Raw genomic sequence first — 12,026 nt, forward strand, 5'->3', positions numbered from 1 at the left:
TGGAAGGTATACCCAAGGGAGCCACAGGCACTACGGTGGTGCTCAAACTTGTCAGACAAAAGTATGTGAGACAGATTTTAACACCATAGTGCCTATGTATATGTGTGTGTGTGTGTGTACCCAGCTGGTGTGGTGACACATACAGCGGTCCCATACCTCCTATCTTTGTTTCCACAGATGAGCATGTGAGGAGGGCTGTCTCTCAGGTTGACACAGGAGAAGTCTCCCGCTGAGTTCCCCACAGACATCTCCAACTGGCCCGTCTCTAGGCTGTACACATGGATCTGAACACACACACACACCAACACAGTTAAGACTCATTCACTACGGTTGCAAAAGTTAGCACCAGAGGCAACACATAGAAGTTATTTGACAATGGCTTCTGTTGCTACAGACATATTTACTTATCCCTATACACTGCAGCAGGAGTTAGACAGCACCTGCATATGAGCAGATAAAATGTAGTAGTGGAAACAGCGGAGTAAATAGTCACAATGTACTCTAAATCCAGCAACAGCGTCAGACTTAAGGCAGTAAAGACAAGTTGATCTTCACAACTTTCTAGTCATGCACACACTGGGCTCGACGATATGGACAAAATCCATATCACGATAAATTGACCGAATTATCACAATAACGATAAATAGAAAGATATATTTATAACATTAATGTGAACCAGTTCTACATTTTCTTTACATTTTTATATCCCCTTAAAACTAGGCTACTATTATTACTTTGAATGTTGTGGCTATCAATTGTCCCATTAACAATTGAGCCATATTAGTAGACTTATTTCATTTCAAACTTCACATTTCTCCAGTATAGGCATCTTATCGTAAGGAACAATATCATCAAAATGTCCACGATAGGTGGTTGGTTCAGTCGGTGTCGCTCATTTTCGGTTTATCGTCCCAGCTCTATCACCAACACGCCCTAATACACACACAGCACTATTGGCAAAGTCTGAGAGCTACTGAATTATGCATGTCATTATGAATCTCCTAAGATGCCTTTCAGAAGTGTGCCGAGTTAAAAGCCCACTGAGAATCACTCACACTTGTCTGTCTGAGCTCATAGACTTCTCACAACACTTTCCTTCACCTCACATTTACAAAGGAATTCATATCTGTGCTGTTAACAGGCAGAAGACAATGCTTTGTAACAGATTCTAAACTGAGTTCAGGTGGGTATGCGGAGAGCCAAACACAGTACTTGGATCAATACCGACAGGTTATCAGGATGAATGAGTGAACAGAGAAGAATGCTCAAATGTGGGGAAATTAAGATCATCTAAAAGAAATGCAATAGTTCCATGCCAATAATCATAAACACTACCTTTTCTTTGCAAAAAAAGCTAAGAATGCAGTATTGCAAAGCTAAATTAAAACAAGTTTGACAATGATAGGAGGGCAATTGACCCACAAACATCCCTATTAATTCAAATAGAACAATTAAGTGTGTTCCCTCCAGTCAGAGAGAGAGAGTGGGGAGAGGAAAGAGAGTATGTAAGAGAAAGGGAGAGGAACCGAATGAGGGAGAGAGATAGAGTTGAAGAGGAAAGAGAGCAGGCAGCATGATGTAAGGCTTGAGAAAGTGCCAGCTGTTTTGTGTCCCCTATTTGGGCCACATAGCCTTAATTGTGAGATGGCCCTGAGTGGAGCATGCCAAAATCACACAGGACACACAGACGGACATACAGACACACACATAAGACATTGAAATGACAGCTTGATGGGGGGTAGGATGAAAGGGAAGGAGCGGTAAGGGGGCTGTCTGCCTGCATGTCTTTTTTTCAATTAATCATCACCGTTTTTTGGGAGGAGGTTTGATTAAAAAGCATCCCAAACCAGCAATTATGTGGAGGAGCCATCAGGGCAGTTTAAAGCTAATGTCCAACCAGTTAAGTGGGCACCTCAGCATGTGTTGATGAAAGGAATCATGGCTTGGCTACAGCAGTCATCGGGTTAATGTGCCTGACAGAAAAAAGAAAAAGAAAAAAAGGAACCGCTAATCTATAATTTGTCCTAACTCACTCCCTTCACCAGTCCCTTTGTTTGGTAAACAAACACATATGTCCCTTATCTATTGTCAAATAATACAATGAGTTGATGAGTTCATGTTGCATTAGACTTTCAGGTGCATTGTGGGGCAGTGCAGTTAAACGTGATTTTCCTGTTTATTTTCTCATATTTCCACACTATGAGGTCGAAATAACACTCTGAAATTGTGAAAATTACAATAAATGCCTTTTTTTGTGTAAGAGCTGTTAGAAGAAGAAAAATCCTGGAATTTCAGCCTCATCAAGATGGGATCGAACTTTTGGCCCACATTATGACGTCACAAGGTGATCTGATTATAATAGACCAATGACTGTTTATCTGGGTAAGGGGGTGGACCCTGGACCATGCTATCAGCCAATCAGGGCTGTGTATGTAAATATCTTCACATTTCTTTCCGAACGCCCACACAGACTGAGCATTTCAAGGGCCAATGGAGGCTCAGGGAAATAAATGATAACAAATATATTCTGTAGTTAGTTTCATGATATAAACACACAGTGATTTGTTAGGCATACATTGGTGATTTAAAAACATAATTACAAAGACTGCATGGGGGCTTTAAGCTAATGCTTTTAAACAAGTTGATCTACAGAACATAGACTGACATGGACATAAATTACGCTCAAAGAGTTTGAAGATATGCCTACAAAGCAACCGGTCGGAAGTGAATCAAGAGCATTTATCTAAACGACAAACGGAAGAGGTCACACTTTCCCCTGAACAAATATACACTGAGTGTACAAAACAGTAGGAACACCTGCTTATTCCATGATATAGACTGACCAGGTAAATCCAGATGAAAGCTATGATCCCTTATCAATGTCACCTGTTAAATCCTCTTCAATCAGTGTATATGAAGGTGGGAGACAAGTTAAAGGAGGATGTTGAAACCTTGAGACATGGATTGTGTATGTGTGCCATTCAGAGGCTGAATGGGCAAGACAAAGATTTATAGTAAGTGCCTTTGAACGGGATATGGTAGTAGGTGCCAGGCGCAACGGTTTGAGTGGGTCAAGAACTACAACGCTGCTGGGTTTTTCACAATCAACAGTTTCCCCTATGTATCACGAATGCGCCACCACCCAAAGGAAATCCAGCCAACTTCACACAACTGTGGGAAGCATTGGAGTCGACATGAGCCAGCATTCCTGTGGAACGCTTGACACCTTGTAGAGGCCATGCCCAGATGAATTGAGGCTGTTTTGAGGGCAATAGGTGGTGCATCTCAATATTAAGAAGGTTATGTACACTCCGTGTACGTAATGGTTGTGTTCTGTGTAACCTATGTAATGGTTGTGTTCCGTGTTAGGTCTATAAGCTGTGCCGCCTGTAGTTTTACCAGCTCTATCTGAGTGGCTGCAGGGTACAGGGTAACAGGAGCCCAGTAGAGAGCAGCTGAGCAGATGTCCAGACCCCCAGGTCCACTAGCAAGGGAAGGATTGGGGAGTTGGGGGTGTAGGTCCACTGGCAGGGGAGAGGGAGTAGTAATGAGGACCTGGAGACTGACTGCTAGCTGACTGGCTGACTCTCGCAGACACCAGACAGACAAACAGTCCAATAGACAGTCATGAACAAGACACAGATATAGACATAAGACACAGACAGACACATGTAAAAGACAGAGACAGGAAAGGCAAACGGACAGACAGACAAGAGAAGCGTGGCACATTGTTTGACCTGGATAACAAAGACAATACATGTCATAATACATTCAAAACATTTAGCTAGTAGAAAAGCAACCAATCATAGTGATGACTCACTTTTCAGTGTGAAAAGAGAGATAACATGTCTGGATGCCACCACCATTTCTTTGACAGCTTTTAATTAGGCATATGTCTTCTCATTAAATAGCATATAACACATTCTGCCTCGCCAGAGTCTGTTGGCAATTCTTACTTCCCTCTTCGCAGTAGGAAAATGCTGTCAGAAACACTATGAAGCCGATAGGCTTGTTAAAGCGGATTAAAAGTTGTAATTTTTTAAGTTTAATTAGTGAAGGGAAAATGTGACAATCATGAATTGGCATAATTTTGTGACGATGAGCTAGCTAGGTCTATAGTGGAGAATGAAAACAAAAGAAACTCAATGCTCAATGACCAATACCATATCAAATATACAAACTTAGAGATGTTGCCTTAGATTACTTGATTGGATAGTGAAACTATTCAAGTAGCCTGCACTATTTTGGACGGAAAGACACACCAACAAAACGTGTACCAAGATCTATGGAGCTGGCAGCCTATATGACGTCTCTCTTGATTGTAGAAGCAGAACTCCAGTTCATATTATGATTTAGTATCTCTGTTAACCCAGCAGTAAAATCGAGTGTAATTTGGTCCAATGCGTGATCAACTTCTGTGTTCATACTTAGAAATTGAAAAGTTAGAAATTGATAGTTCAGGCAAAAGTCCCCCCCTTCCGATCTGTGTGGGCACACACGCAAAGCACTCGAGGCAAAGCAGTAGAAGCAACGCCTTCGCCCAATCCTGATACGTCCAAATAACCAGTGACAATACCCCAAAAAATGGAAAGAATGCCGCTCGTTATCTCGCGCATCCCATTCAATCCCGGCAGATTCTTTGGTCTACATGCAGAAACTGCCCACGGGAGATCAGTTTAGCTGTAACCTTGAGAGGAAGGAGTAAAGTTATCCCTCAGACTTTCTCTAAGGTCCACTATGTGGTGCTGTAGGGCTAATATAACAACATCAGCAATGAGAACATTGTAATGATGTCAGGGGGAGAGTCTGCCAAAGACCTGTCGAACCAACAGAGAGAGGCTCCATTTGGGACCGGTCCCTAGTCACTTGACTAATTACTTAAGTACCAGTATCGGTGCTAAACAAAACATAAAACTTTTAAGAGGAGAGAGACAGACTGAGGTTTTTATCTAAGTGGATTTTTGAAACAGTGAGATATTCCTTTGGTCACAAAACAGAAAAAACAGCTCCTTGCAAAAGATTGTCTTGAAATACACTGGAAAGCATGACAATGGTTTCGTATTGAAACCCAAACCTGATCCCTGAGCAACTCTTTTGTCTCCTGGGTATGTAATCTGCAGAGGGATAAATAAAGGTATGAGCCTCCGTTAGGAGCAGGGTCCTTAGATACAAGACCTTAATAGACGCAAACAGCAACTTCTTTGGGAACAAGAGACTAAACTTGTTTAGTGTGCGTGTGTGAGAGAGAGTTTGTGCATTAAGAGAGTAAACTAAATACTACAGTAATTAGGAACAATACCCAGTAGGAGTAGTTCAGCTATTTTTATGCCCACAATCCTCAGCCGGTGGCCCCATTTCTGTCTCAGATTCCCCAAGTTGGGATGCACCACCCCATTGGGGTCCCAGAAACTCTAAATACACTCAGATTGATGCATTGCTACTCAGACTCAGAGAGATGCAGGTTTTGGGGTGACATAATAGGGTTGCAATTAATTTAGGACTGCAATTCAACCCTATACTAACATCAATAAAAGCCTAATTCAAGGATGGCCAATTTGTAGCTGTCCAAATGTGTTGAGTGCTTAGAAACATAATGGTGTGGGCTTCAGTTTTGGCTTTGCGCATAGCTTTGGCATAGCTACCTCAATTTAACCCTGTTCCCAACTCCAAGGACAGTAGAACAAAAGCCACAGCTGGGTTGTATTCATTAGGCATCAAAATAAAAATTGTGGAAAACGGCCTGGAACAGAAGGGGACAACCTTATCTTTATTTGAAAAGTTGTGCCCTGATGAATAGGACCATGTAAAAAGACTATTTTAGTACACTGTTGATGCACCCACCTTGTTGCCTCCATCGTTCATGGCCCAGCCACAGCTCTTGACCCCCAGGGCAGCGTGAGAGGCCGAGGCATCCAGACAGGTGATGGGGTGGCCGTAGACGGTGTGGAGCACCCGGGGTTCCAAGTCCTCAGGGGCCAGCAGGAACACCGTCTCCCCAGCAGACAGGGCCACCAGGGGGACACTGTCCCCTCCTCGCCCCCCGGCCCATGGCACCACAACCATAGACTCCACCTGGGACCAGAGTCTCTGTTAGAACAAGTTATAGCAAATTTATTCAGCCTGCTGACTACTGTCACAGGGAGTGAAACGTCTAAAGTAGCTCCCATATGAAAAGTTCAGTTGCACTGTTAATGAACAAACTAATATGGTATAATGGATTGACTGTGACATAAATTTGAAATTGAAATCACAACAGCACACTGGATCAATGTAGACACCCTATCATTGCTCCAGGGAATTGTATCATAATCCTCATTAAAATTATAAAGCTGATGGTGCTTTTCCAGACCAATCAGAGACAGACAGATAGACAGAGAGAAAGAGAGCAAGGTAGACTCACAGGTTTGGGTAGCGTGGCCTGGCAGAGGGTCCTCCAGTAGCCCCTCTCATCAGGCTGGTCCAGCCGGACGTCTAGCCCAGCAGCAGTAGCCAAGGTGGGGCTCTCCAGGCTCAGAGCCAGGGCGTGGACCCTCCCAGGGATCTGGAAGTGGTGGACGGGCTCCTGTCCCGTCTCTGTGCTCCACACATCCACACATCCTACACAGGAGCAGAATATACAGTTAACATGTACTCAAAGACTTCTCAGTGTGGCCATCCATGTGTCCATACACCTTAGTGGAACTTGGTAATAAAGTGTGAACTGTACATCTGCCTCCTGCCGGTCATTATCATGCCTTCTAACAGAGGCACCAGGGTGGTTATACCTATCAAAACCGGCAAAGACCACCGACCAACAGGTGGCGCCCCTTTTCAATGCCCTAAACTGGAAGGCTAGCCAGTAAAATAGCCACTAAGTTGACTGCAGAGTTGAGGACCCTCACTCACCATCGTCATAGGCAGCCACAGCCACAGTGTTGTTGACCCGGATGTGACTGACGTGAGGTCTGGGGGTGACGTCTGCCATCAGGGGGCTTGGCTTCAGGAAGGAGGCTGCAGAGTCCCAGTGGAGGGTGTCCCACAGTCTCACGTCCCCTGACGTGTACCTGAGGGGACAAAAAACAATGTAAGCGATGCTAAATTTTTATTTTGAAATGACCTAAGGCTCCATTTAAACAAGCAGCCCAGTTCTGATATTTTTTTTTCACTAATTGGTCTTCTGAAAAAAATTGGATGTTAAAATATCTTATGCAATTGGTCAAAAGACCAATTAGTGGAAAAAAAGATCAGAACTGGGCTGCATGTCTAAACACAACTTATGAAGCATGAGGATGCATCTTAATTTTCCCCATTAAATATGCTAACTGTGTACCATGGTAACCATCCGTGCATTATTATGTGAATATGAGTGGATGTCTGTGTGCTTATGGGCGACATGACAGTAAATGGGTGGGTGATGATGTGGTTCAAATGTGTGAGTATCTGTGAGTCTCAGTCAATTGGAGGCATGGCAGAGATAACACAGCCTTTCCAGGGGGTGGGTATGGTGGCAGCTGAGTCCTTCACAGACGGCCTGGGACGAGCCACGCCACCCCAGGCACAGCCATATACCCCAGCACCAGCTGCCCTGGGCTGCCTCAGACAGACCGAGACCCTATCTGGTGCTGGAGCCTGGATGTGGTTCAGGATTCGTGCTGAGCTGAGCAGCTGGAGAAAGCTGCAGACTGACAACCACAGAGAGTGGCACCAAAGGGCTGCTGGATAAAACCTTTCAGCTATTTAGCTACTAACAACACTGTGGCACAAACATGGTATGATAGCTAGCTTCCATCCCCTTCACTAACTTGAACCACATCAGCTAGCTACTGTACCACCTACTTCAATCAGCATCCGTATCCCAACAAGAGGGAACAAGAGACAGAGAGAGACAGATAGAGAGGGGGAAAGGGGGCTAAAACACTCCATCTGACATCTCAGGGTTTGTTAGGAAGGTAACAACAGGCGCACACTCTACATAATTAGTGCATTATCTTTCAGCCAAGAATCAACAGGAGAAATGTATGCCTCAGCTGGCACTTTTCTTCATCCAAATAATCTCTGGAAACTTCTGACATATCAATTCCAAGGAAGATAACAACCTACAGTTCTGCTTCATCAGTGCATCTACAAGATCCTACATAAAAGTGAGAGAAATATTACCTTATGTGTCATTACAAAATGTCCACAAAAAAGCAACCTTGGTTAAACAAGGATCCTAATTTCAAAGGGTTGCTAAAATCTACAATGAGTATCTTAGAAAATCAGTCATCCAAATCTGTAGATGTGAATAGATAATAATAATAGATAATAAAAAAATAATGTGCAGCAGCAGGCAGGCCTCTGTTGTCTGGCTGAGACTGTCTCTCAAAATGGAACCCTATTCCCGTAGGGGGCTCTGGACAAAAGCAGTGTAATATCTATGTGGGGAATAGGATGCCATTTGGGACACAGGCTGAGAGTTCACCGGGGCCAGGGGAGAATTTAATCAGACCACCCCCTGGGCACCAGCCTCCTGATACAACGTTTACCAGATTCATTTCAGCAGCTGAGTACTCAAGTCACGCTATGATCCTACAGTAATGGGCCCAGTCAGTTTAAGTAGCTTACATGATGCAAACATTTTTTTACAAGTTGAATTTTTGAAGAGTTCGATCACCATTTATTGGGCTGAAACCGTGCTGATCACCACAGCTGCTTGCCCCTCCTGACATTAAAAACTAAGGATGGGCATTTTAAATGATTTCACTATTCAAATAATATCATGTTTTTTTTCGGAATCCGGATAGTCTAAATTTAAAAAAATACATATTTTACTCTACTCTCTTAACCAATCAGAATGATGCAACATGCCACAACAGCATACAGTGCTCAGTTGTTTTCAGGGTACAATATCGGTAGTTTTTGGCTAACAGTAGCCTAGGCGAATAGTAACAGTGAAAGAAGTCTGATGTTCTCCATCATATAATGTTGTGTTTTCTGGTGAGTGCTTCACATTGATCTGTGTCAGGTCTTGTGGAACCCTGCGTTGGTGCGCGCCTATAGGCTAATCGTTATTTGAAGTGGGAAAAATACCATACCGTTGTCAGGGCTGACCGGAGGGATAAATGTGCTATGATAGTAAAATGCCCTTTAATTTAAAATGCAACCCATAGAGCATGAGAGAGAAAATTAGCTTGAAAAGAAAACAATCCCATTGTATATCCTCTGAACTGTAATCTACATTTAGTGTACAACTGTAAATAATGTTCTGTCAAAGCCATGTGACGTCTGAAGCAGCAGTAGCTCAATGTGCCATACGTAAACACTACATTCTAAAGTTTGTTGTTTTATCAAATTATGCATTTCAAATGTCATGATATATCCTTGTGTGTAACAACTTAACATGGACAATTTAATTCAGACAAAGCTTTTTCATTGTTAAAATAAGCATTAAAAAAAGTGTTGGAATACTAACGTCCAATCAGATATCCAGATATTTGATTAACCGTGCCCATCCCTACTAAAAACAGGTTATGTTATATCTTACCCAGCAACAACATAGCTGTCACAGGAACTGACATCACACAACACTTTCCCCAGCTCGTACTGCAGTTGGCTGATTGATCCAACACGATTCTAGGAGTATGAAGAGAGACACAAAACATGTCGTTTTTAGACATCCCTATGTAATTACAATGCTGTTACTATAGTTAATACTCTACAGTTTGATGGGTGTAAGGGCAACTTCAGGTAAAGTGTTGCCAAAGTGTCATATCAGAAAAGCATTTAGTTAACTGAACCCCTACCTTCCAGTTGGAGCGCACAGTGTTTTCAGAGTTCCTGCAGTCTCGTAACATGCTCTTCCAGCAGGGGGAGTCAGAGACAGAGGCCCCGTGGTGATAACTCTCTGTCTGACACATCCTAAACCACAGCACCTCATCCTCTGCCAGGACCCCCCACGCCTTGCTCACCTGTGAAAGTATCAGAGAGGCTATAATGAATACTCATTGATCATCATATACTGTACATCAGAATAGATTGAACAAATCAGTGTAAAGTCAATATTCAGACCTATGTTTCAAGTGACAACAGAGTCATTATGATTTTTATGTGATTGAAAATCACAGTTTACCTGAGCACATCGCCCCAGCTCTGTCCGACTGAGGTACTGGAAGATCTTCAGAGCTAACTCGTAAGGCAACTCAATGTCAAAGAAGGGAATGTCATTTGTCTCATTCTGCAAAAATAGGAAAATACCAATGAAATCGAGATCCACACAGTGTCTAGTGGTAGGCTGCCTCACAAAGACTATCACCTTCATCTTACCAGGTCTTGAATGAATTGATCCACTAATTTGTCACCCTTGTTAATTTTCCTCTGGGGTTGTTGTTGGGAGGAGGTGTTACAGGCGCTTGTCAGACTGTGGTATTGTCTCTTCCTTCGAGTCCTCTCCTCCTGGATCCTCTCCAACAAGGGACTGGTCCTTCCATCTAGCAAGCCCTCGGCTATCGACACATACTCGGGTTGGTCCTCATTTGGAGTTTTTGCTGCAGACAAAAATGCACCCTGTCCTCCCTTACTGCTCCCAGGTGATGTCGAATCCTGTTTTTTTCCTGGTTCACTTCTGTTCTGACCAAAATCTTCAAAATACCGTTTTAATTTAGAGTCTTCCCGACTTGGTTGAAGAGTAACGTTACAGTTCGAATGCGCCTCGTTTTTAATCGTCAGTTCTTGCTTCCAATGCTCTCTGAACGCCAGAAGCTCGTCTTCTGCCATGTTTTTCTAACATAGTTACAACAACATACATATAGTTGACTTGTTATTTTTAGACAAAATTAAAAATTGGTAGGGTTAAATTGTTAGTAGCTGGCTAGGTAACTTATATGGCTCATGCTAAAACTAAAACAAACACTGAAGTCCTGGAACAAAACTGTCCGACTAGAGATACTTTGCGGTCTTAAGAGTTCCGCGATGTTTAATTCCTCATTGTTTATTTTAGGCGTTGCGAACTGGGGTGCATTTTACAATATTTCATTTAAAAATAGAATAACTGGTACAATTAATAAGATTGACATGAAAATACATAATTATCAAATAGCATAAAATTCCGATTGTGTAAAATGTCTAGGGGCAGTAGCCTGTAGTGTACTGATTTTAAATCCTATGATTATCCAATTAGACATCGCTATTCCTCCATCCTATCAAACAAAAGGCTCGTCAGATAAGATGAGACGACGTTTTTTAAAGAGTTAATGATTACCTCTCTCTTTTGGGAAAAGATGATGTAAACACCTCACACCATGTGACTCTTTAATCGTGTATAACGAGAGCGAGAGAGAGAGCGAGAGAAACACAGTCCAGATCTGATCAGATCCGGACAGTAAAAAGAGGATAATTTTATATAAGAGCGGATCAGAGGAGGGGACATATAAAGAAGATAGAGCGATTTGTAGAGAAGATGTGCTGGCTCCCGATAGACGAGCCTCTGCCTCTACCCGGCGACGTGATGGTCTGTGCCCAAGGAACCTCCCCATGCTCCGGGACCCAGTTACTCGCCTCTCGCCTCAGGTGGATCGGGGATGAGATGGATAAAAACTGGACGGTTGGATCTCGAGATAACAGATATAATGAGAAACTTGGGTTAAATAGAGAAGCCCGCTTTAGAGGCTTTGTATGCACAGCAATACAAATCACCGTCCTCATAATCTTTCTTAGAAAGCGACACCTGTAGATGTAAGTCACTGCAACGGCAAAACCAGCAACAGGTAAGCTTCACAGGTGCCCATCACATGTTGGTTTGGCTATGAGTAATGCAAACAAACTTGGTTGCGGTTAAAGACGCTTTATTCTCGACCTTCCCAACAATGTTCAGCAGGTGATTTGCGAACATGTGGTTAAAGATATGTAATTATAGTTGGTGTGAGATTTAGTTTATTTACAATTTAGTATTTATCATTGATGATTATTTATCTATACAATTGGGGTTTTATCTCAATGAGTATGTATCATGGAGTTATTCATACAACTATGCTGGGCTATTCACTGAGGATGAACTTCTTCTAAATATGATC

General features: G+C 42.7%; 1 protein-coding gene across 2 annotated transcripts in view; it reads right to left on the reverse strand.

Moving 5' to 3' along the window:
• LOC112248856 (F-box/WD repeat-containing protein 8) overlaps positions 1–10,898 on the reverse strand; it is a 29,966-nt gene extending 19,068 nt beyond the window's left edge. The window contains exons 1-8 of one of the 2 annotated variants that reach the window (XM_024418215.2): positions 10,282–10,898; positions 10,088–10,192; positions 9,762–9,926; positions 9,503–9,591; positions 6,886–7,043; positions 6,401–6,597; positions 5,842–6,087; positions 157–284 (exon numbers count right to left, since the gene is read on the reverse strand). In XM_024418215.2, coding sequence (XP_024273983.1) covers positions 157–284; positions 5,842–6,087; positions 6,401–6,597; positions 6,886–7,043; positions 9,503–9,591; positions 9,762–9,926; positions 10,088–10,192; positions 10,282–10,731 — 1,538 coding nt within the window. In that variant the 5' untranslated portion in view covers positions 10,732–10,898. The remainder of the gene's footprint in view (positions 1–156; positions 285–5,841; positions 6,088–6,400; positions 6,598–6,885; positions 7,044–9,502; positions 9,592–9,761; positions 9,927–10,087; positions 10,193–10,281) is intronic. The other variant, XM_024418216.2, reaches the window with a different exon arrangement.
• Positions 10,899–12,026: the final 1,128 nt, after the last annotated feature.

This window comes from Oncorhynchus tshawytscha, linkage group LG04 (assembly GCF_018296145.1).
Source record: "Oncorhynchus tshawytscha isolate Ot180627B linkage group LG04, Otsh_v2.0, whole genome shotgun sequence".
NCBI lineage: Eukaryota > Metazoa > Chordata > Actinopteri > Salmoniformes > Salmonidae > Oncorhynchus > Oncorhynchus tshawytscha.